General features: G+C 44.3%; 1 protein-coding gene across 2 annotated transcripts in view; it reads right to left on the bottom strand.

The window, feature by feature from the left end:
* WDR7 (WD repeat domain 7) overlaps positions 1-21,869 on the bottom strand; it is a 109,720-nt gene that overhangs the window by 55,415 nt on the left and 32,436 nt on the right. For both annotated transcript variants that reach the window (XM_009882031.1, XM_009882032.1), the window contains one exon: positions 16,014-16,127. In XM_009882031.1, the coding sequence (XP_009880333.1) occupies positions 16,014-16,127 (114 nt within the window). The remainder of the gene's footprint in view (positions 1-16,013; positions 16,128-21,869) is intronic.

The following is a 21,869-nucleotide window of genomic DNA, read 5'->3' as shown; positions in this document are numbered from 1 at the left end:
CCATCCCTCGGGCAGAGCGCGGCAGCCACGAGGCGTGGGAACGCTCCCGGGCGCGCAGCGCGGAGTCGCCGCTGAGCTCATTCCTCCCGCTGACCCCGCCGCCGCTCCAGCGCCCACATCTCCGGGAGATAACTCTTTGTTAACCAAACAATAAATTCCAAGCAGGCCGGGGTGGGAAATACTCTTAGAGCGTTTTCATTAGCAATCTGGTGTACGACAGTCTTTACCCTGCTCGCTGCTGCACCCTAGGATGCCCCACCTCCAAAAAAAAAATAATCAACCCGTGAAACTAAAAAATAACCCACAAAACCACAAATCCCCCAAACGACAAAATCCCAATCCTCCCCCCAGCAACATTCCTCCCCAAAACCTCTAGATGAGCAGGGGGAAAAAAAAAAAAAAAAGACCTTAAATATTTTTGCCTTTACTTTTTTTTTCTTCTAATTACCAGCGGACCCACACAATTAATTGTAATGATTTCCTACAAATAAACTGACAGCCATTTGGGAGATTTTAAAATGAAATAATGTCTATAAAAGTAGTCCTTTCTACAGTTTCATTTGTCTCATGAAAATTTGGTATTTTCTCACCGCGACGTGCCTCCATTTAATCATGCTAAAGGGTGACACAGAGATCCATTTTCTTGACAGGACGGTTGATCACCCTATCACAGTAAGAAAATTAATAACCTCAAATAGCTCTGTGTGGAAAACAGAAGCTACGCTGGCGAAAGGACAAAACCGTTCTGCATCTTAGTTGCAAAAATACCACGCTGCCAGATCCGCACCCCACCAGAGAAACCTATCGCGGCCGTGCCTTTACCCAGCTGGCTTTTCTTTAGACAAAACGACCCTATTAAATATGGCAAAATAGCGCAGTTTTTGAGACTTCGGCATCCACCACGCCTTGGAGGAGACAGCTTTACAGACAGCACCAAGCACGTTTATGAAGAGTTTAAAATATAGGTAAAAGATTTCCGAAGTTTAAATTGTTTAAAAGGCTGTGGGGTATTGATTACTTCATTTAAAAAGCAGTCAGAGAGTGCAGCCATGAGGTCAGGATAAATTTAACAGTTTGAAGCACTTTACTAAATAACTCTAAAGATCACGTTAATTGGCTTTGCACAGTTCTTGGGTAAAATTAATTTTATCCTAGCTTACAATAAAAGGATTAAAAGACAAATTAAGTTCTCCAGGTTTAACTGGAACAGGAATCAATGGATTTGAATTAAGGCTGAAGGGGGTTTTATGAGAGATGGACTGTTCCCAGATACGTCGTACCGCTAGCGGGCGCGCGCTGGTGCTCCTCCCCTACGGTAGCGGGTCTTCGAGCCTGCCAGAAGCAGGGGCCAGACCCACTCACCGCTCCGCACGCATGGGGCTGCCGCGGGGGTTCCGAGCACGGCAGTCCCGCTGCACCAACACCGCGCCCCAGCCCCGCTCCGTGGGTCGGCCGTCATCCCGGAGAGCCGCCCGGCCACAGCGCGGCCAACGACAACCCAACACAACTAACCACGGGGCTGCAGCCACGTCCGCCGAGTTGAACGTAGGCGTCCAGATTTAGTCGCAATGTTTAACCTGCATAACGTTCTTCAAAGTGAGAAAACCTGGGAAATACGTTGCAGTAGCCCCGTTTCCATTGCCACACGCTCCGACAGCCAAGAGAATCCTCATCCAAGCGCAAATACAGCGCAGTGCCAGGTATGCCCCAGCGAGGGGCTGAGGGCTTTTGGCAGTGGTAAAGCCATGAAATTATATAGTATTTTGAAAATCTATATTTGAAATGAATAAAATTATTTGCTCAAAGCCACAAATGTACTTTGAATCAGACACGGCAGAGAACTCAGACCTTGCACCCCAAAACGGTATTTTAAGGGTATGATGAAAACCAACAACCAAAGCCCTCTCGGGTTTCGTCCCAGTTCGTATTTCCCAGCACTGAACGCACCCGGCAGAATTCCCTGCCTACAGATGAAAGCTTGCCAACTCAATTCCATCAACAGCATCGGCACTTTTCCCTCTGGCCTGCCCGGTCCCTCTCTCTGCAGCTCTTTGATAGGTTTTCCATTTATTTATGAAGGGGAGCTTTGCGACGGGGTGGGTTGGGGTAAGGATTTCTGTCCCTCCTTCCTTTCTCTCTCTCTTTCAGGCCTGAAAAACCATACGGTTACTTAAATTCAGAGAATCCTCACAGTCCTCCCATGAGATGCCAGGGAGGAAGCAAACACACCCCAGAGTGTGGGAGAGGCAGAACTCATCGGGCACAACCACTGCAACTCCCCACACCCGCAGCTGTAATCGCCTCTCTGTACTGGATGGGGTATTATCACAGAGCGCACAAGAGCTACCAGGGGGATTTCACTTACATTCATCTCAGCTATCAGTAACTTAAAATATTTCTTTCATGTCAATTCTACTATTTCTTACAGTAAATAAACATACCTAATGCTCTGCTTGTGACGTAGGCAGAACGTGGCACAAACCTTTCAAAAAACTACATGCTAAACGCGCCTGAGAGACGCTCGCCCTTACCTTCGATCGCTGGGGGAGTCTTCAACCAGTCAGACCCATGCGACGGGTCTGCATACGCTTCTAGTTTTTAAGATTATATACAGAAAAATAATTACAGTGATTTCAGCCCCCCACCCCCGAAAGCTTCTAAAGCCAGAGAGTTCACCACAAATCAGAACTGAAAAATAGTATAAAGAAATAACCATAAGAGAAAGCAACCGTGAGGAAAAGGCAGAAAGAGAGGAAACAATCTATTTTCTTTAACCTTACGAAAAGTGCGGTTACTCATTACTAACCTCACATTCTTAAAAGTATTTTGATTGCTGGGGAAGCGTGGCCATTCCTATAGCCACAGCTCCCTCCGCTGGCCCTGCAGAGCAGGGTCCTCCGCGGGCACGGCCGGGAACAGGGCAGCGGCGATGCTGCGGGTCGGGCGCTGAGCGGGCTCAGCCCCATCGCACCCCGTGGGGCTCCTCGCAGCTCGCTCGCGCTCTACGGCTATGAAAATACTAACTGACTCCATACAGCCTCTTCTCATCTCAACAGTTTGGCTTGAATTTGGAATAACCGCCTTGGTTTTTAAGAAAATTAAGCACCTTCTCATCACAGCAGCACCAAAAACCCACCACAGCGTGAGACCCCCAAAAGACAGGCGGATTGCGGACGCGGGTCTTTCCCGGACAAGCGCTCCTCGCTAAATACACTTCTGGTAACTCCAGTTCCATTGCCTTCTATCTTGTTCCTATTATCCGAGTGTAAATGCAACACAGGTGAGAGAAGTTGGTGCAAGAGAAGGCCAAACGAAGCCGTGTGGAAGGCGACCCGCTCTCGGACTCCTTCCCGCAGGGCACAGGCTCTGCGCGGGAGCGGCGGCTCCTGCCGGAAGGGCCAACGCTTCTCCCAGGAAGCCCCGTCAGCCCTTCCCCACCCCCGTGCCTGCTCACAGCCTCCTGCCTCGTTTCCTCGCTCTCCACGCAGCGCGCTCGGACTCAAGACTGCACAAATACCGTGGAAAGAGCTCTACCGATAAAATAAGGCATGAAGCAAGATGCTGGAAGGACATCAACTTCATCAACATCAGGAAAGGACATCAACAAGACTTCCAACTCTTGCTCACTCATTAAGACATAACACATCTTGTAATTAATCTTTTTACTATTCCCGTACGTGAGAGCAGAACTGTAAAAGATTAAAAACAACCTGCACTGCACCATCATCGCGATACAGTTCGAATGCACACTGTTTGAATGAAACTGGGCAATCAAGAGAAGTACAGGTATTTTGGTGTCATAGCAATTAGTACTTATAAAACACAGCAAAAGATTTTATATATAAAGATATCTGCTTTCAAACTATTAGATAGGGCAGAGAGCCACGTAAGAAGAAACCACGACATTTTATGAAATTTCCTGCACGTTTTTATTATTCTTACTGATAAGGTACATGCGTTTTCAAATGAGATCTGTGTATGTTTAGATAGCGAAAGAGGACTCGATAACACCACTCAAAAAGACATTTAGGTAAGGACGGGCAAAAGAATTGCTCTGGAATCAAAACAAAAGCTGGGGTTTGGTTTGGGTGTCGGGTTTTTTTTTGTTCGGTCGGTTTGCTTTGCTCGTTTTCCCTGCCGCAAAGGCCCCCCCCTTACCGGCACACTGAGCTGATTTCCTTGATAACGCCCGGCTTGTTATTTCCTTTTCATGTCTATGGCAAAGCATTTGAAATAGCGGAGCGGTGTTACTACTGTAAAAGCTGGAACTGTTTAAACTTTATTTTTCTAATATTTCATAGGGCATCTTACAACAGACAAGTTTAATTATTAAGTAACAGTAAGTCATGTAGCTTTGTATTATCAAAAGCAGGACATTTTCTGCTTTACTTTTTGAGAACATATTCCCTGTGTGATGGCAGTGATAGTTTCACGCAGGCGGCCAGCTGCAGCAAAGAGAGGAGAATTATAAAACCTCTCATGCTGAATAATAATATTTATCAGGGGAGTATAGAGTATTATTTTTAGAAAAGACTGTTGCAGCCACCAAGAGATTTACAAACATTGGGAGAAATGTTTTTGTTAAATCTTTCATTTAAGACCCTGTCTCAAATCAAAGGGTCTGACCCCCCGACCCCCTCAGGTCAGACACCGGGAGATCAGAGCCCCCGCGGGAATCCCCACAGGTTATCCACGCGGCACACCGAAACACCCGCTACTGGAAAATGGCAATGCACTTGTTAATTAAAAATGGTGGGTTTGAGGGTAACGAAACCTGTCGGGAATCCCTTAGCCTCCAATCAAAGCATTACATAGTAGCTACTGGCAGCCTTAAGGGTTAAGCCACTGATTTTCTTCTGCATAGGTGGTGCTATTTTAAGCCAATAGTGTGCTTAAATCCACCCCGATGAAATCAATACGGCACTGCTCTGCTCAAGGTGAGACCAAATAAACCTGTCGGAAGCTCTGAGAAATAGGCTTTGCAGTACACACCGAGCGCTAAGTGCCTTTCAGCCCAGAGATCTGTCATTAAATAATCATTAACCATCATTCATTCTTCCTAAAAAGCCGAAGCCCGAAGGCGTTGGGTACGCACTGGGCACCAGCGCAGCCGCCCGTGCTCATCAGCCCCGGGGATGCTCATGGCCGCTCTTGGCCAGCGTGCTGCCGTGGTCCAGCGCAACCACTGCCCCCACGCAGGAGCCGTTACCGTACATGACTTCATCTCACAGCAAACCAAAAGACGAAGGCGTACTCCGGCTCCGTATGTGTTTACCCACGCACTCCGGGTTTACCAAAGCCACTCCATCCCGCGGAAAGCCGCAGAGCGCTGCCTAAATCCCAGGCTGCTTCACGCCGTCCGATTAAAGCTAGTGATGGGTGACATGTATTAATTACCTCCATGCATTTCTAGATTCTTATCTGGCCTCACCGCAACTATTTTTTGCGGTAGGAAACATTGACGTGTGTGCCAATTATTACTTTATAATGAGGCTACAGGAAACTAGCAGCAAACCCATTTCACCCGCAGAACTCCAAATACTGCGATTGCTGTTGTCACTCACTGTCCCTCCGTAGCACACTAATAAAAACAAACAAAAAAATGTAATGGTTACTGAATACCTGAAATAAAGCAATACTCAATTTCATTTTCGGAATACACAGGCATAGAGGTTAACCTCTTTTCTCTTAGCAACAAACATTCCCCCCCCCCAACGCTTTGTGACCCCGGTGCCGTAAAGGCGTGCTTGCTCTCAAAAGGCACACAAACGAGCTCTTCCCCTCGGTCCCCGCGCGTTTCCACCAACAGCTCGGCTAAGCAACCACCGTCGTCAACTCATTTCATTCTGTTGTAAGCCACGTGCCCCAGAATATTTAATAACTTGAGAATTAAGTTCACCACAGCGACATTTGGTCGTTTCGTACCGCATCCCAAAAGCCCGGACGTCCGTCAGGGCAGTAATCACCGTCCCCTGACCTGCCCGCTTCATTTCTCAGCTCCACTTGTGTGCTCTCATTTCCAGAAATCTGCATTTCTCTTCATCACCGTCGACACAAGTGAGTCAGAACTAAGAGCATTCTAAATGCGCATCGGACCTTTCCAAAATTTTGATTACAATCACTTTGCTGTCGCTTCTAATGAGGGAAGTTTCGGGGCGAATGAAACACGCCCGCTCCTTCCCCGGCGGCAGAGCCGCGAATCCAGTTTGCCTGCGAGCATCAGCCCGTGGGGAAGCAGCACCCTCACCCGTTTTGTGTTCCCTGAGCTGCAGCGCAGGGAAATACTCCCTCGGAAAAGGGAGGGCACGGCAGAAGAGAAAGCGCCTGTCAACGGCAGCAGCCGAGCACGGCGGCTGCAAAACGTACTTACGCTACGCAGAAAAGCGCTTTTTCTCCGTGAGCCCGGCAGCCTTCGGAAAACGACAGCGACGCCTGTCTCGCAGCTTTCTAAACGTACGGCAACGCTGAGCCTTTAAACACCTCTGCCATTACATGATACGTAATTCATAATTCCATCGGGGAAACCAAATATTATGGAATAGTGAAAGCCTGCATTATTAACCTTTGTATTTGAAGAAACTCATTGGCACACAACTAAAGCCAATAAATGTAACCGTAGATACATTTTTTCACCGGCATTTAATGAGCTGTTAATAAGAGACAATTAAAGAAATTTAGTGTTGAGTTTCAGATCTCTCTAGACATAGGTAAGACGCCAATAAAACCGGCCCAGATCTGGACTCCCCGTTCTGAAATATGATCATTACTTTATTGAAAGGACCATTAAGAGTAAAACTATTTTACACTGTAGTCATTTTGAAACCGAATGGCGACTTTTCTGATGCTTTATGAAAAGACGTTGCTCCTATTGGAAATCAATAGGAAGGCAGAAGAAATTAGATAGCTATGATATGCGATAAGAAATAGAGCAACATCAGAAGCCACCTTCTTTGACTTTTACATATTAGAATTTGACTTGCACACGAACAGAACTTTAAGAATTTACAGGCGGAAACCTGCGAGGTGCCGTTCTATTTTCCTCACCTGTCTATCAGATCATAGCATCATGTTTTGCTGTTAAGACCTTCCTGATTTTGACAGATTAAAATACATTCCCACTGCTTAAAGACACTATTTCATTGAAAATTATTTAATACATCCTTAAAAACGTTCTGTAACCCACCAAGAAAATCACCGGAGGCTTCGATATAGACATATTTGGGGAAGCAGGAAAGCTTTTAGCAGTGTGACAAAGAGGGTTTAGCCCGAGGTGAGGGTTACAGTCCCTCAGGGATTGTCTCCCCCAGAGGGAGGGGGTGGGAGGCGCTTCGCAGCCCTGCGCCACAGCCCCCACCGCCAGCGCTTGCCCGCCCGGCGTGTCCCCCCACGCCACAGCGTGTGGGCACAGACAGCTCACACCTCTCCCCGCGCCCACGGACGGGAAGGAATTCCGCTAATACTGTGAAACGCCTCTTTTAATATTTAATTGTTGCTTGTTTAGCAAGATAGAAAGTCTTTAGCCCGATATTGTCCAGTAGTCATAATAATTTTATTCCAACTATAGGAGCCTTTACCTTTCTGCGGGATCATTTTAATCAAAGAGTGAAACCAACCGGATGGACTTCTCCTTTTCTGATTCTCCCCCACCTAACACAGCTTGGCCCCGGAAAAGCGAGCATCTCTCAGGGAGGCAGGGGCAGGTTTGCGCAGGAGCACGGAGGGAGGCGGCTCCAAGGCGCTGCCGGAACCGCAGATGCCGAAGACCCTCGGCTGTGGCGATGCAGGACCCCACGGAGCGACTCCCGCCCCGCTGCAGGCAGAGGGACCCGCGCGGCTCTCGGCACGCACGGCTTTATCCAGGGCTCCGGCGCTGAATACAGAACACACTCTATTTGGCTTTCAGTCAATTAAGCTTTAAGCTGTCAGCAAACAAGACTTTTAAGTTAATTTTGAATCACCACAAATCAAGTTGAAGGTTGTGAAAGGGCACGCTCACATGCCGGCATGAAAAAAGGCAGTTTAATTGCCTCTGAATAGCTATTATATGCTGCAATTGGCCTATTGAATCTTAGATGATCTATTTATTTATCAAAGTGCAGAGACTGGTAAAAGAATGAAACGTATGAGCTTTAAGCATCTTCTCTCTTGCCTAAGTAGGTAAAACTAAAGTTTTCGCATATAAAAAGTATTATTTAAACTACGGTCTTTTAACACAGCTGGCTATGTTTGCATCATATTTTATTTCTGAATAGTTACAGCCATCCAAACTACAGCTGGAACGTGAAAACAAGCCTTTTCCAACACAACAGGGCATTGCCCTTTTATTTTAAACTTCCATCAGGTTTATCATATACTTTGTAGGTAACTCATGTCTTGAACCTGCTAGCTTGAAAACCTGACTATCCAGAAGAAGCTATAGAAAAATGTTTTAATAGCAGCTGCTATTAAAACGTGTTACAAAAAACTGCTATAAATTTCATACCAGACCTCTGTCTTCATGAAAAATACTTCTGTTTAGAATGATATGCCGTCAGACAGCACCCGCAGGAATGGGTCTTCAGAACTTAAGTTCTTCTCACCAATCTCCCTAGCAAAAATGCAACCCAAACTAAGGAAATACCATTTTAAAAATGTATCAATAGCGCTAATTAATTTTAAGAATACCATCCTCTAACTTCGCTGTGACTAAGCGTACGCTTAAAATACACAGTTAAGCACGGAAAGAGTCCAGCTGGTTTCTTAAAACACTGCTTTTTTTAATATATATATATATATAAATAAAAAAACTACACACATCTCAAAAGTCTAGATAGTATGCGCATTAACAGCAGAACAGTGTCTTAACGCGCTTGGTCCGTGAGCAAAGCCAACGTCCCCAGACACACTCACCTCGCCAGCACCGGTACATTCAGCAAGTGCCATCGAGCTTAAATTACCGAGGAGGATTACGGCAAAGGGAGAGTCTTTGCTACTGTTTGTCAACATTCTTCAAATGTCAGAAAACATGACAATATAGCTTTTTTTTTTTTTTTAAGGCAAGCCAAGCGCTGCAGAGAAGCTGGCTGAGAACTGCAGCAAAGCTGGTGGCCTCGCCACGTCCCAGACGCACCACGCAGCAACGCGGGAAACGGGAGCTGTCTATACGCTCACGTGCCTCGGCCAGCCAAGAAAACACTGTGCAGGTGTAAGCATATTCCTGCCGTGCGCTTTAACATCATTACACTATCATTAACCAAAGAGAAATAAAAAAATGAAGAGACCCACAAAGTTTTTGGTTGCAATGCTAACCAAAAATGGAACATAATAATAAAAAAAACCTCCAAACCAAAAATCTGAGGACTCCCAAGAATACTAGAAAAAAAACAGGTTAATACATTGCTATCGTAATCTACGCCTCTTTAAAACTCCACTTCTACACCTGAAGAGATTACTCTAAATTTTCTTTTGTCTGTAACAATTGTTCAAAAGTCTTTACTCAAGTTAAAGACTTTATGCTGATGCAGCACTGAGAGAAGGTAAGCGGCCAGAAAAATACCATTAAGGTATAAATGTTTGGCTTAGACAAATAGAACTAACTTCTCCCAAGTTAACGGGATTTTTCAGAGTAACTGTGGCACAAAGGGAGACTGTGCAGCACTGGACTAAGACATCTGCCACCAAAACAACAAAAGAATTTCAGACAAGAGCCCCAGATCGATTTGCACGAAGTCCTGATGTATGACGCACGCGCTGATGCCGACTTCCCACTTCCGCACGCAAAATAGGACGGTGTAAGGATCGATACTACCTTAGACATGTTACGCGCACTTTAGTATTCAGCTGTGTATCAAAGTAAGTATAGACATCAAAGTATACAAAAGTAAATGAAAAAAGTTCTGTTTTCAACTACAAAAGCAAGCATTTGTAGATGAATGCATGTTAAAAACTGCTTCTTGTGCTACAGAAATCAATATTTAAGACAGTCTTTATCCAAAACCGCACCATGCGTGAATATGGCTTTCAGCTACTACCCTCAGAGTTCACTGGAATATGTGACAGATGAAGTAAATATTTTAAAATTTGAATAGTTACTCGGCTCCTGTGATAGAAGTTGTGGCCTCTGAATTAGTAGAAGACTATGCAAACGCACAGGCGTAGAGAGACTCGCGGAATGGTTCCGGTTGGAGGGCACCTTGCTGATCATCTAGCCATGCCAAACTCAATCAACACAGCGACCGGATTTTTTTTTAAAAATCTACAGTGATTTCAGAAGCACCAGTTATTTCTAAGTCAGTACAAACACCAGAGAGGCTGGCAGGCGGGTCGTGCCCTTGCCCACCTCCTCCCACCCAGGACGGAGCCCGCGCCGCGGCGCTCAGCACAGCCCCCAGCTCTCAGCGCCGCGCCGTTAATTAGAGCTCACCCCGCCAGCCCCGCAAACAAACCCGCTCGCTTGAATTAGTACTTCCTTAATGAACCCACGTAGCAGTCCCCCAACGCTGACAGATGCCATTCCGACAGATGTCAAACCCGTAACCCCTCACAGGGAGCGCAGCTCAATGGCCTCTCCGGGGCGACATCTGCTTGACTGGCAGATGCCCATAGATTTTCAAATACATGCAGCTTCGTTGAAAAACCCGGTGGTTTTTACACGATCTCTTTCCTTAAAAAAAAAAAAAGGAACAGAATTTTATCCGTAATTTCATGCTTTCTTGTAGACAGCTAATTGCAAATTGTAGGAGCCCAGATTCTCAATTAACTTGGTACACAATTCTCTATTAGACACATTTCTCAAGGTGGTTTAGCATACCTGTTTAGTACACACAAAAACACCGTTAAAAATTAACTTCTACACGTTAAATAACTTGTGCCTGTGAATTCACATTCCGTTTTTAACTGCAACAGAAGAGACCGAGTGACAGAGATGAGTCAGTGTGCATTTCCTCTGTTTTTGTAATTAGCATCTGAAAGGGATGAAGTTTGCTTTAGATGATAAAACCTCACTTTTCCGGTGTTTTACACAATAGCCAGCACATGATATGGTAGACGGTTTTCCAGTGTGTGATTAAATACAAATTAAAAGCGTCTTTGATCTCTCGATGGTGGGCTTTGCAGATACAAAACCGTATGTGACAGGGTGTGGGGAAGGTGCTCAGGTTCGGTCTAACCTACTCAAAAGAAACCCAGCAGGAACTTTGTCCGGAGACTGACTCTTTTGGCACCCTCATTGTGCCGAACAGTGGGCCACTGGCCTGTCTGCTGGGGCTGGCAGATGGTTTCGTTTGTTGTGCACCTCCACCCCAAATTTCCAGTGGAAGTCTGGCGGGTAACGGGAGGGACGCAATGGGCATCGGCACCTGTCGCTCCGGCTTAAAAGCAGTCCAGCTCCGGCAGTAAGAAAGAGAATGAAGAGAAACCGCCAAAGTAGTCCAGAAGCTCAATACGTTATTAAAAATTTAACAAAAGGAAAAAAAAAGCATAGCATCTGACTTCACACGTGACTGTCCACAACTTCCAGTTTGCAGTTGGTTGGAATTCTGTTGCAGTGTAAGCCTTCGAGCAAAGAACTGTAAGAACACACAGAGAAAAATAATACCTCACCTCGGAACTAATTTAAAACTACTTCAAACAATTAGATGGTACCAAAATCAGAAAGCCTAAGCAGTGCGGGTAAAATAAGGATTGCTCAAAATATGAGAAAACGCTGGGAGTTAAAATGTCTGCAAACGCATCCCATGTACTGCTGCGCTTCGACAGCGGGGACGGTGCAGGGAGATCCAACATCAGTCACGAGAAACACAATCCCTGCCCCTGCACCACCGAGTCTTCTGACTTTGCCGGTTAAAGGATAGTCGCTGCTTAAAAAACCGCTACTCGTTATGCACAGCAATAGATTTGTGAATATTGACAGAAGAGATTTAAAGGGTGACATTTTCAAGTCGACGAGCGTTTGTCAGCAGCACTGCTGGATTTTATTTGCTGTATAAACCTTTGCACGTGCACTACTGTAACTGATGGAACTCTTACGTCAGAAGTAACAGCGTCTGTGCAACGCACGAGTCAGACGTAAGAGTCTGCTGACTGAGGCTCCTCGGGGTTACCCAGCTAAACGACGGGTATTTTTTAAAGCATCGATGTACCGCCTTACCCCGCCCCAAGGCTTTTTCAAAGGGCTCCTTCTCTCTCGGCTGACCGCTACTTCTCCCCGTTCTGTGCGCTAACGTGTCACGGCTGCACGCAGCAGACAACGGACCGGAGCAAACAGTACACCTTATCTCTGTAGCTAAAGCAGTCCGCGTCCCCTGCCTCCCAGCCTTTTGGAACGACAGATCCTTATGAATAAATTGCATTTCAACCCAATTCCCCACTATCTGGACGCAGCAATTGACTGTGCTGTATCACAGTGTTTCCTACAGTGATAAATATTTACGTTGGCTCAAGTAGAACTGAATGAAAATACACTGTTTCCTGTTTAATAGCAGACAAGAGATTCTGTAATCAAACCAAAGGGGGCACAAAACCTGTTCACTAAGGTCGGAATGACATTCCAAAGACATTTAACCCTCTCTCCCCAAGAGAGTCTTACATAAAACTCCCCGAAATGGCCCAGGACAACCAAACCATCTAGCAGAACGTGGGGCTTACGGCCGCTTCCACCTCCCACCCACGTACGGGGCACCACCGCTTCAAATGACGGCAAAAGACATGTCCCGGTGACTTCTAACGCATCCTTCTGTTTTCCCCACAGCACCACAGCGGTTTGGCCGAGCTCGTGGCTGGGTTCCGCGGCAGATTTAACACACACAGAGGTCTATTTTTGAAAACCTTCTATCTACAAACCCGAGGCAGTCTATACTACTATAGTCTTTTTAGCCCAGGTGGCTGTACAGGACATGCAGGGTTCATGGAAGGGGGGAAAAAATGTTTTTAAAAAAAAATTAATTAGAAGCAGGAATTAGAAGCGGGAATGGGTTTGTGCTTTACAAGCGTCACTGTCAACACTACCGCCAATAAGGTCATTCTTACAAAACGGGATTGCCATGGAAAAATTCCCCATTATGTGATGCTGAAGAGGTTGGTGGTATTATCGAAGTTAGTGGAACAGCGATTATAATAAGCTCTTCATGGCGAGAGTCATCTTTCATTGTACGTGGCACCATCAGAAGGTCTTAATGGAAACCTGGCGTGCCTGTTAGAACGAGCAACACCGAACGGCAGCCACAGGACATCTGCATGAGTCTGGAAATGTCTACAGTTACCCCGGGAATTAATTAGAACTAAAGGAAGTCTCAACTTGCTAGAAACTTCTGTTGATGAGGTATAAGAGCAACCCCCACAATATTCAGAATATAGATTATCATATTGCACCCCAATACGTTACTTACTGCTGTTACTAAGGTAATGTTGCACAGCTCAGAGGCAAACACTTCGGCAACCTGAAAGTTACTTCCTTGAGGTTCTTCACTTCCCAAACAGCCCCACACAGTCAACTCGGTGGACTTTAAAAGACAGTCTATTTATGCTGCTCTACCCTTTTCTTTGTAAGTCAATAAATCTGTCACCAGAGGTAGCGGTGTACTACAATGCCGCCTTTTTCACAGCCTCCGGGACATTTGACCATTTATCCCTCTTACATGCTCACTCATGTCCTTGTTCTACTACCCCTACAAACGCTGCTGCACTTCTGTTAAAACATAGAGACAAATATCCATATTTCCAAATATGTAACAGTACTATCTTGGTGGTGGGTTTGGTTTTGTTTTTTTTTCATTAAAGTGTCTTGCTCTTCTTTTAATTATGGGAAAAACATATTTGGATATCTAAAATAAAACTTAGATGCTATCATGGATCCTAAATAGATTACAAATTACAAAAGTAAAAAAAAAAAAAATAATTGAAAAAGCCAAGTTACCAATGTGATGAATTGCAAAACGTTGACCTCTGAAGCCAGCAGATTTTATGCCCAACCAGGATAAATGCTGTTGTCCACATGTGAATTATTTAAGCAAAACATTTACCCTACTTTTAGTTATCCAGAAAAGCCCTTCAGGCATTAAAGACAGCAATAAATACTACTACTACATGGGAAAATTATTCTTGCATGTATTTTCAACACATTTGAAGAGAGACCAATTTTCTCAAGAACTCCTGCCTGTGTGTTCCGAAACGCTTAAGAGGCACTGTAGTGTATTACTGAAGTATTTTCCAGCAACAGGCTTCAGCGCTTTCCAGCTAGCTAAGCTAAAACGCTTTAATCTCTAAAAGGACTGATGTGAAAGTGATCCTTTTAAAAAACTATTTGGATAAATGAAAGCATTTGGTGAATCTCAATTTGAACTGATAAAAATCCGGTTGACCACTGCACACCGGCATTACTTCGTGCAATCAATAAATATTAGCCTTAGTAGGACCACTATAGAAAGAAGCTGCATCATTTTTTTAAGATAAGGCTAAGCTTAAATTGTCTCAAAAATTTTGATTTTTTGGTGTGTATTCCACCAACACAAAACTAATCGTATTCAACTGTGGACCAAAATTTCATCTTTACTCAGGATCCTTTTTTAAAGCTCAACTGCTTTTAATAACAGTGTTTACTTTCTCTGTAAAGAGAATCGCTACTACCAGACTCCGGCAATGCAGCAGACAGCTTTCTGCAAACCTTAAAACTCAGCCTAGCACACAGCAAAAACCCACAGATCATTTGAAACTTACTCCACTAAAGCATGCCATCTTCCACGCCTTTCCTGTGAAAAGAACATACGACATCGAAGGGGCAGAAAGCCGTCCCAGATACACGCAGCGGTGTGCTGTAATACTGCTATTGCTACAGCTTCCAGAAAAAGAACCAGAAAGACTCTAACAGAGATGGAGATGGTCTGTGCTCCCAACGGAAACGCTGATCTGACGTATACACTGGGGTAACGCGTGTTTCAGGGTATGCCCAGCCCATGCATCAATTTATTTTTATTCTTCCCAAGGGTCCATCCTCTATTCGTTGTTGTTTCTTGACAAGCCCTGCATCATCTTTAGCTGAAAGTGGTCCCAGCATCCTGCCTCCCTCTTGCCTGTTACCAGTTAGCCTTTTGCCCCCAACCTGTGTCAGTGCTCCCTACCCCAGCCAGGCTGCTCTTCCACCAGCAGTGACCCTGTCTCAGGCACCTTCAACCAGAGACTTGACCCAAAACTACATCTGTCACACTAACCGTCTTCGGGTCAATAGAAATGAATAGTTTTCTTTTAGGCTTTCACAAAAATCTATAGAAAGCTCAGTCAAAAATAAGATAGCTTTCACGCTCCATCATCTTCAGTACGCTATGCTAGAAGACATACCGTAGTCATTCAAATTCCAAGGACATTGATATTGAGCACATAGGTATCTTCCTTATGACACTGCATAAATAAGTATGAAAAAAGAATCAAAAGATAACTGCTTATAATTAAATGCATATTTTTGTATGTTCTGCCACTTCAGAAAATGCCTCGATGGACCAGAACTCTTGACTTTACCTGCCAGGCTACGATAAACGAGAGCAATAGTAAAAAGCTGTATGAGTACTGTGGAAATGAAATACACTCAAATTCTACGTGCAACAAACTAGCAGCGCTTACGTGCTGCAAAAACCCTCAACTCAGTCAAGCAGACTGATGGTAGCACCCTTGCATCAGATCTTTCGCCAAGGTAAATAATTAAAGGGATCATATAAAGCCTTTATTCTTCCAGAACTACAAGCTAGACATGTTGGCTGCAGGCAGACTTAAAAACTCAAACCACCTCCTATATTAAAATATAGATAATGATTCAGAACCAACACAATACTATTAGGGTAGTTACTGTTAAGCGCGTATTTAGTTTTTGTCTACAGCTCTTTTCTACTTTCAAATAACTTCATTTCTAGTAGCACGCACTTCTCCATAAAGCAGCTTCTGCATTTCGTTTTCACGTGAAAAATACGTTATTTGGCAAAAAGTGCTCCATCTCCTCTGCACGGTACGTAGTACGTCAAAAATAACACATTCGTTATATTAATGCTCACCTGCTGCGATGTCATCATCAACCAGATCATGCTCTTCTTCCTGGACCTTTGCTTCCGTTCCCAGCGTATCTGGGCTTGCGCTACCAGTTTGAATGGCTTCTGTGGTCACTCCAGCTGAAAGAAACACCCGAACACCCATGCAGTCAGTGAGTTTGGAAGGTAACATCCTTCAATGGAGGGGGGGGGAGTATCTTTTGATATTCTGAACCATGCAGTGTAACTCTATGAAACACAGGTAAAGCAAAGAGCAACTACGTTCTGGTTCCCCTTCACACTCTACGCAGACCTTTCACTAACCCATCCTTCACAAATCTTCCTCACTGTAAATATTTCTTTTGTATTTCCTTCTTTTTCTGCCAACTTCTAGCATCATTGCAATTATTAGATACCTATATGACACACTAACAACTTATTTAGCAATAAAATACAGAGTCCCGGCAGAACTCTTACATCTCCTCTCAACACTTCACCTCTCACCAAAAAAGTGCAGTTTTTCCAGGTTACCTTTGGAGTATATGAATTCAGCTGACTCGTTCCATGTCATTTGAGTTGGGATGCATCTGTTAGTTGCTATTAGAAACTACGTAATGAGCACCAAATTGTGCCTTGTAACAGCACGTGATTAAAGCTTTAGTTCACCGGTTTACACTCCACCCGGTTATAACCTTTAATTAGTCCCTGTATGAGCCTCACCGCAATTCAACGAAGGCGTTATCAAAAGAAGAGTTTTGTTAAGTGTGCAAGAACTGCCTCACAAACAACATTCCCAAAAAGCTCTAGGAAAGCTGAATAGAAGACCAAAGAGATGCCCTGGTAAGATTTCTTTGCCCTGTGCCAGCCTGTGCTGTCAAAGAGTGCTGCGTTGCCGATTGTGGCATCAGGTCTGCAATCCACAGGGGCATTAAGTCCCCTCTAAGAAACGGGACCATAGCCCTTCACACCAACCAAATTTCGACCAGAAGTCAAGCGTCCGCAACCCTGGGTCCTCTCTAAACCACTTCAGAAACATTAACATTCTCATGAGTATTCCATATTTTACCACAACGACCGCTTTTAAATACTAAGTATTCACAGCAAAGTAATTACTTCACAGAGTGATGGTCTGACAGTGGTTTCTAACCTTATGCTGACATAACTTCTTTATAAATAAACTAGTACCTTTTAATAGCTTTCCGGTGTGTCGACACCTGTAAAAACCAGCAACGACGAATACACAGCCGGACTGGAAGATCGATAGCCCACCAGTTCATTAAGCACGCCGGCAGGGCTGCACGCAGGTGCCACGCGATTACGAACTGCACATCAACCTTATTCAGGACACTTTGGAAAGTATGGAGTTCACCGTTAGGGCTGTCGCAGCCCACGGGCGTCTTCACCTGTGTCCCCACCAGGATTCCAGCACCACTTCGCCAACATCCTTTTTTGGTTTTAACCTTCAAGCACCAACTATTTCCCAGCACCGCTGTTTGTTCGTGCGCGCCCCCGGGAGCCAGGCAGGGTGCCGAGGGGGAGAGCGGAGGTTAGTTTTTAAGCCCTGCTTTACATTTACAACAGCTGCTAATCTCGGCAGGCATCTAGCTGCTCCCTAAACATCACTTCAACACTCTGAAGTTCTTTGCTTTCTTTCCACAGCCAGAGAGGGGTGAAGACACCTTTTGAGAACTGCAGCATGACTGTGCTGACCGATGAGCTTTCATCTCCGAGGGAGTGTTTTCCCAAGTCGGTAGAAGCCAAGGGTCTAGCAGTCCCTAAACGGTGGGTTTAGGCTGGGCCAAAATTCAAAGCCTTTCATTTATTTACTTATTCCCTTTCACACCTCTCTCCCTGCTTGCCAGCCCTGAGCTGCTAAAAAGAGGCTGATTTTCCCTATCAGATGTGCTACATCTTTCTACAGAGCTGAGCGATACTAGATACAACGCAACGGAAGGAAGGAAGAGCCTTCGCGTGAGTCAATTTGAAGTACAGTGCATAAAAAAATTAGAAAACTTTATTACAATTTTATAAAATTAAAATAAAAATATACGTTAAAATGCATTTAGTCAGAATGATTAAACATTCCCCCCAAAACCGAATGGATAAAGCCAAAAGGCGAGAAAAATAGCCATCACGCAACTGTGTCGGGCAATAAATTCTCATGTCCTCTCAATGAAATCCAGTAAGGAGAACACGTATTCTGGATACAAGTGTCCTATGCATAATTCACCAAAAATGTCTTAGAAACACATTTTAGAAGTGAAAAACACATAAATCCCTGAATGTATTAGAAATAAGCCAGTTGAAAAATCAGAAAATAGTGGGAAATAAAGTAAGATATACTGGTATTAGAAACTCACCCCATTATTACACTTTACTATTTACTGCAGCATCTGAACTCATTCATTTACTACATTAAAATGTTGCAGCACAAAAATATTTGTCGTACTTCTTTGTGCTCCTTTAAGTTAAGCCTTGCACCAATAAGAGGATCCGATCGCACATGTAAGTAGCAAAGGCTTTGGGGTCCAATCAAACTATCCTTACTCAACAATTAAACTTCCATCAATTTAAATGGGAGTTTTGAAGTTTTACTCAATTAATCTGGCTTGAAAGCATGTTTTCCAACAGAAATATGTCTACCAGAAATACCTTCATAAAAATTGACAACGGCATATTCATTATTACAGACTTTTCTTATTTATTTTGCTTTCAAGTGATAACACGGATTAGTATTTGAAGCGGTTTAGAGATCCACAATTTAAGGTTATCTGCTTAAATCTCTTTAATTTTGTGCAGCTGCATTTAAGATTGTCACTTCAAAAGAAACAGTAATTTGATACAAACCTTTACCTGAATTAATTGGATTTTAGCAACACGGGAAGCAAGAGAAGCCCCTGTCCCTAATTTCTGGGTGGAAGGCAGGGAGAGCAGCTCTGGGCAGCGAGCGGGGGCACTGCCCACCGCCTCCCGTTCATTGCCCGCACACCGCTCCCATCCACCCGGGCAGCTCCATCCCCATCCCGTACCCACACAAAGGCCGGGCCAAGATAACCTTTTGCTTGCCGTTAAAGCCACAGTGGCCATTTTTCCATCTGCAGTAACATCACATATTTAAAAACACATCTGTCCCTCCAGGGCTTGGTGGACAGACCCACCACCCACAGCTGCTTTCATCTGCAGGACCCGTTTGCGGCTGGAGATAGCCCTTGCTCTTAAAAATAAGCGGGGAGAAAAAGGCAGCGGCATTTTTCCCTTTTTGAGCTTCCCCTGAAAGCACATCCTCGTGGCAAACGCCCCACGGACTACGCAGCATTTCAGAGACAACTGCGTGCTGGGAAAATGAGGAGCAGACAAGGCCACGGCAAATATTTACAGTTGCATGACATAATCTTAGTAGATACGAGATGCAGCTTTGAAAGCTTAACTGTTTTCCTCCCTGTGGGAGCCTGAAAAATACCAACACCTGCAGCATCTCTCACAGGTTTAATTCACAGCATCACTTATACATCCATTCCCGTCTGATGCGGGGTCAACAAGCCGACGTGCCAATTTCGGATTTGAAGGCCCAAATAAACCCAAGATTTATTGTCTCCCCCGCAGAAGGCGTTGTGAAACGAAGCCCAAGGCGTGCAAACACCTGACCTGCGAAGCGCGTGGCGCAGCAGGCGGCTCGCAGCCGAGCGTAGGGCGCCCGCTCGAGGAGGTCCCCGTGGTGCGAGCGCGGTGCGCTGGCGCACACACGCAACACAAAATAAGGTCTGCTCAGCTCTCTGCCTGCTCCTCCGCCCCACCGTCCACAGCGGGACAATCGCATCTCTTGCGCCAGTTAAAAGATTCTTAAAAGATAAGCCTGTGCCTGTCTTTCAAGTCTGCTGAAGGCATTTTATGAGAGGGCCGGGAGACACGCCAGCCGCCTGGGCTGTACGAGTAAGGTCGTGCCCCAGAACTCCTGCTGTGTCTGAGCGCCCGGTGCACAAACGGGAAAAGATTTCATCTCTGTTTGCCAGTTTGCCATCTCCATTCGGTCAAGAGCCCATTAAAGGCATATGACAAAGTATCTTCTATCAGCAGCGAGCTTCCATTACTGATTACCACCGCTTTTAATTAAAACAAAACCTGTTATTGTGCAAGAGAAACCCTGTTTCTACTCATGCATATAAAACCTATTGCAGAGTAGTACCATATGCTGGACATAAAAATATGCTGATAATGATTTACGCCCATATATCAAGAGGCAAAATTAGGAGAAGAGGAGGATGAAGGAATCAAAGCGGTATTTCTTTAGCTTTCACATTTCTTCTCCTTACCTTCCTGGCATAAAACTGTATTTTCCAGAAGTCCATCCTAAAGAATTCTTATCCCTCTCAATTCCTCCCCAGAACTTAAAAAAAAAAAGTAATTTTTTAATCATGTCTTCCAATATAACTAATATATATTTTCTCTTTACCCACAACAGTAACATTTGTAGCTCCTTATTTTGTTTCTCCTTTCTGATATCATAATTATTGTTCTTCTTCAGAACATCATCAGCATCTTTGTGTACATTCATACAGACAATAAGACTATTAAATTCCTTCTCAGTCCTGTCATTCAGGAGAACCACAAGCTCTGTAACCTTAATTCACAGAGTTTTCAACCCTGTTCATCTAAAAAAATAATTCCAATTTGCTAGTCATGACCTGTTTGAAAGGTTTTCAACACCAGTGCTTTCCCAACATCGAACATTTACGTTCAAGTCATTCACTCAGCCACGCTCAGCTGATTTCTCTATTTTATTTTTTTATCTTCTTACGTTTTAAAACTTTCTTGTTCTGTTAGATAAGCATATCCTAATTTAGTGCTGAAACAAACGCTATGCTTTGATTTGCTCGTGATTGACAGAGGCCAAAACACTGCTCTATGTATATTTGAATTGAATGCATACAAAATACTCAAGTTTTCTCTTAAACCAGTCAATCCCCGAGTTTTGCTATAAAACTGCATGCCACGCTTATAACCTGAGCACAAACATAAGCACAGGAGGCAGAACAAAAGATTATGCTTCCAACTGACGCACACGCAAAATAGAACTGCATTCTCTACTCTAAAACTTCCAAACGTAATTAAGTAATGAGGAGTACCAGAAAGAGCAAGCTATTGGAACTAAAATGAACTACCAGTTGTTTTCTAGTATGCCAAAAATAAGTTCCTTTCTTCAGAAACAGTCAGCTGGCTAAAGCAGGCACTGCAGAGTGGTTTATGTACACTTCGCCAAGACAATTCTGTCCCTAACCTTGCACCCAACAAGGTCATTCAGCATCACTCCAGAGAAAAGAAATTAGTAACCATCAACAGTTGCTATAGCAGCTATTCCTGAGAATAAAGGGCAACTAGAGCTGTACTCTACAAACTGACTATAACCAACCTCTGGAGAAGATCAATTAACAAAATACATCCCAATATACAAACTGGCACAACTATCAAGCTGAATCAAGGCTCCTTGGCACATGTTTAGCACGTACTTTCACCTCTTGTTCGCTGCTTGGCTGCACAGCGAACTCTGCGACAACATCCCCGTAATAAGGCAAACGCTACATGGCTAAAGGCTGTAATTAACAGCGGCTTAGTCTTGCCAACAAATCCTCAACATCACTTTAAAGTACCGTGTTCCATGTAATATATGCATTTAATTTAGATTTAATAAGATTATTACACTTCTCTCAAAAATCAATTGGTATTTAATAGAGATCTTTCTCTGAACAGAAACTACGGTCTTCAGTGGAAAAAGAATCTCATTTCAACAAAGATGAACACCTACCAGTGAAAAGCAAACAGACATTCTCATTCATGAAAATAGACATTTTTACTGGTCTGTTACATGAGGCAGATGCGTTTGGACAT

Source organism: Charadrius vociferus, unplaced genomic scaffold, assembly GCF_000708025.1.
Source record: "Charadrius vociferus isolate BGI_N301 unplaced genomic scaffold, ASM70802v2 scaffold743, whole genome shotgun sequence".
NCBI classification, from domain to species: Eukaryota; Metazoa; Chordata; class Aves; order Charadriiformes; family Charadriidae; genus Charadrius; species Charadrius vociferus.
The sequence above is the reverse complement of the archived record's forward strand: the minus strand, read 5'-3'. Positions and strand labels throughout refer to the sequence as shown.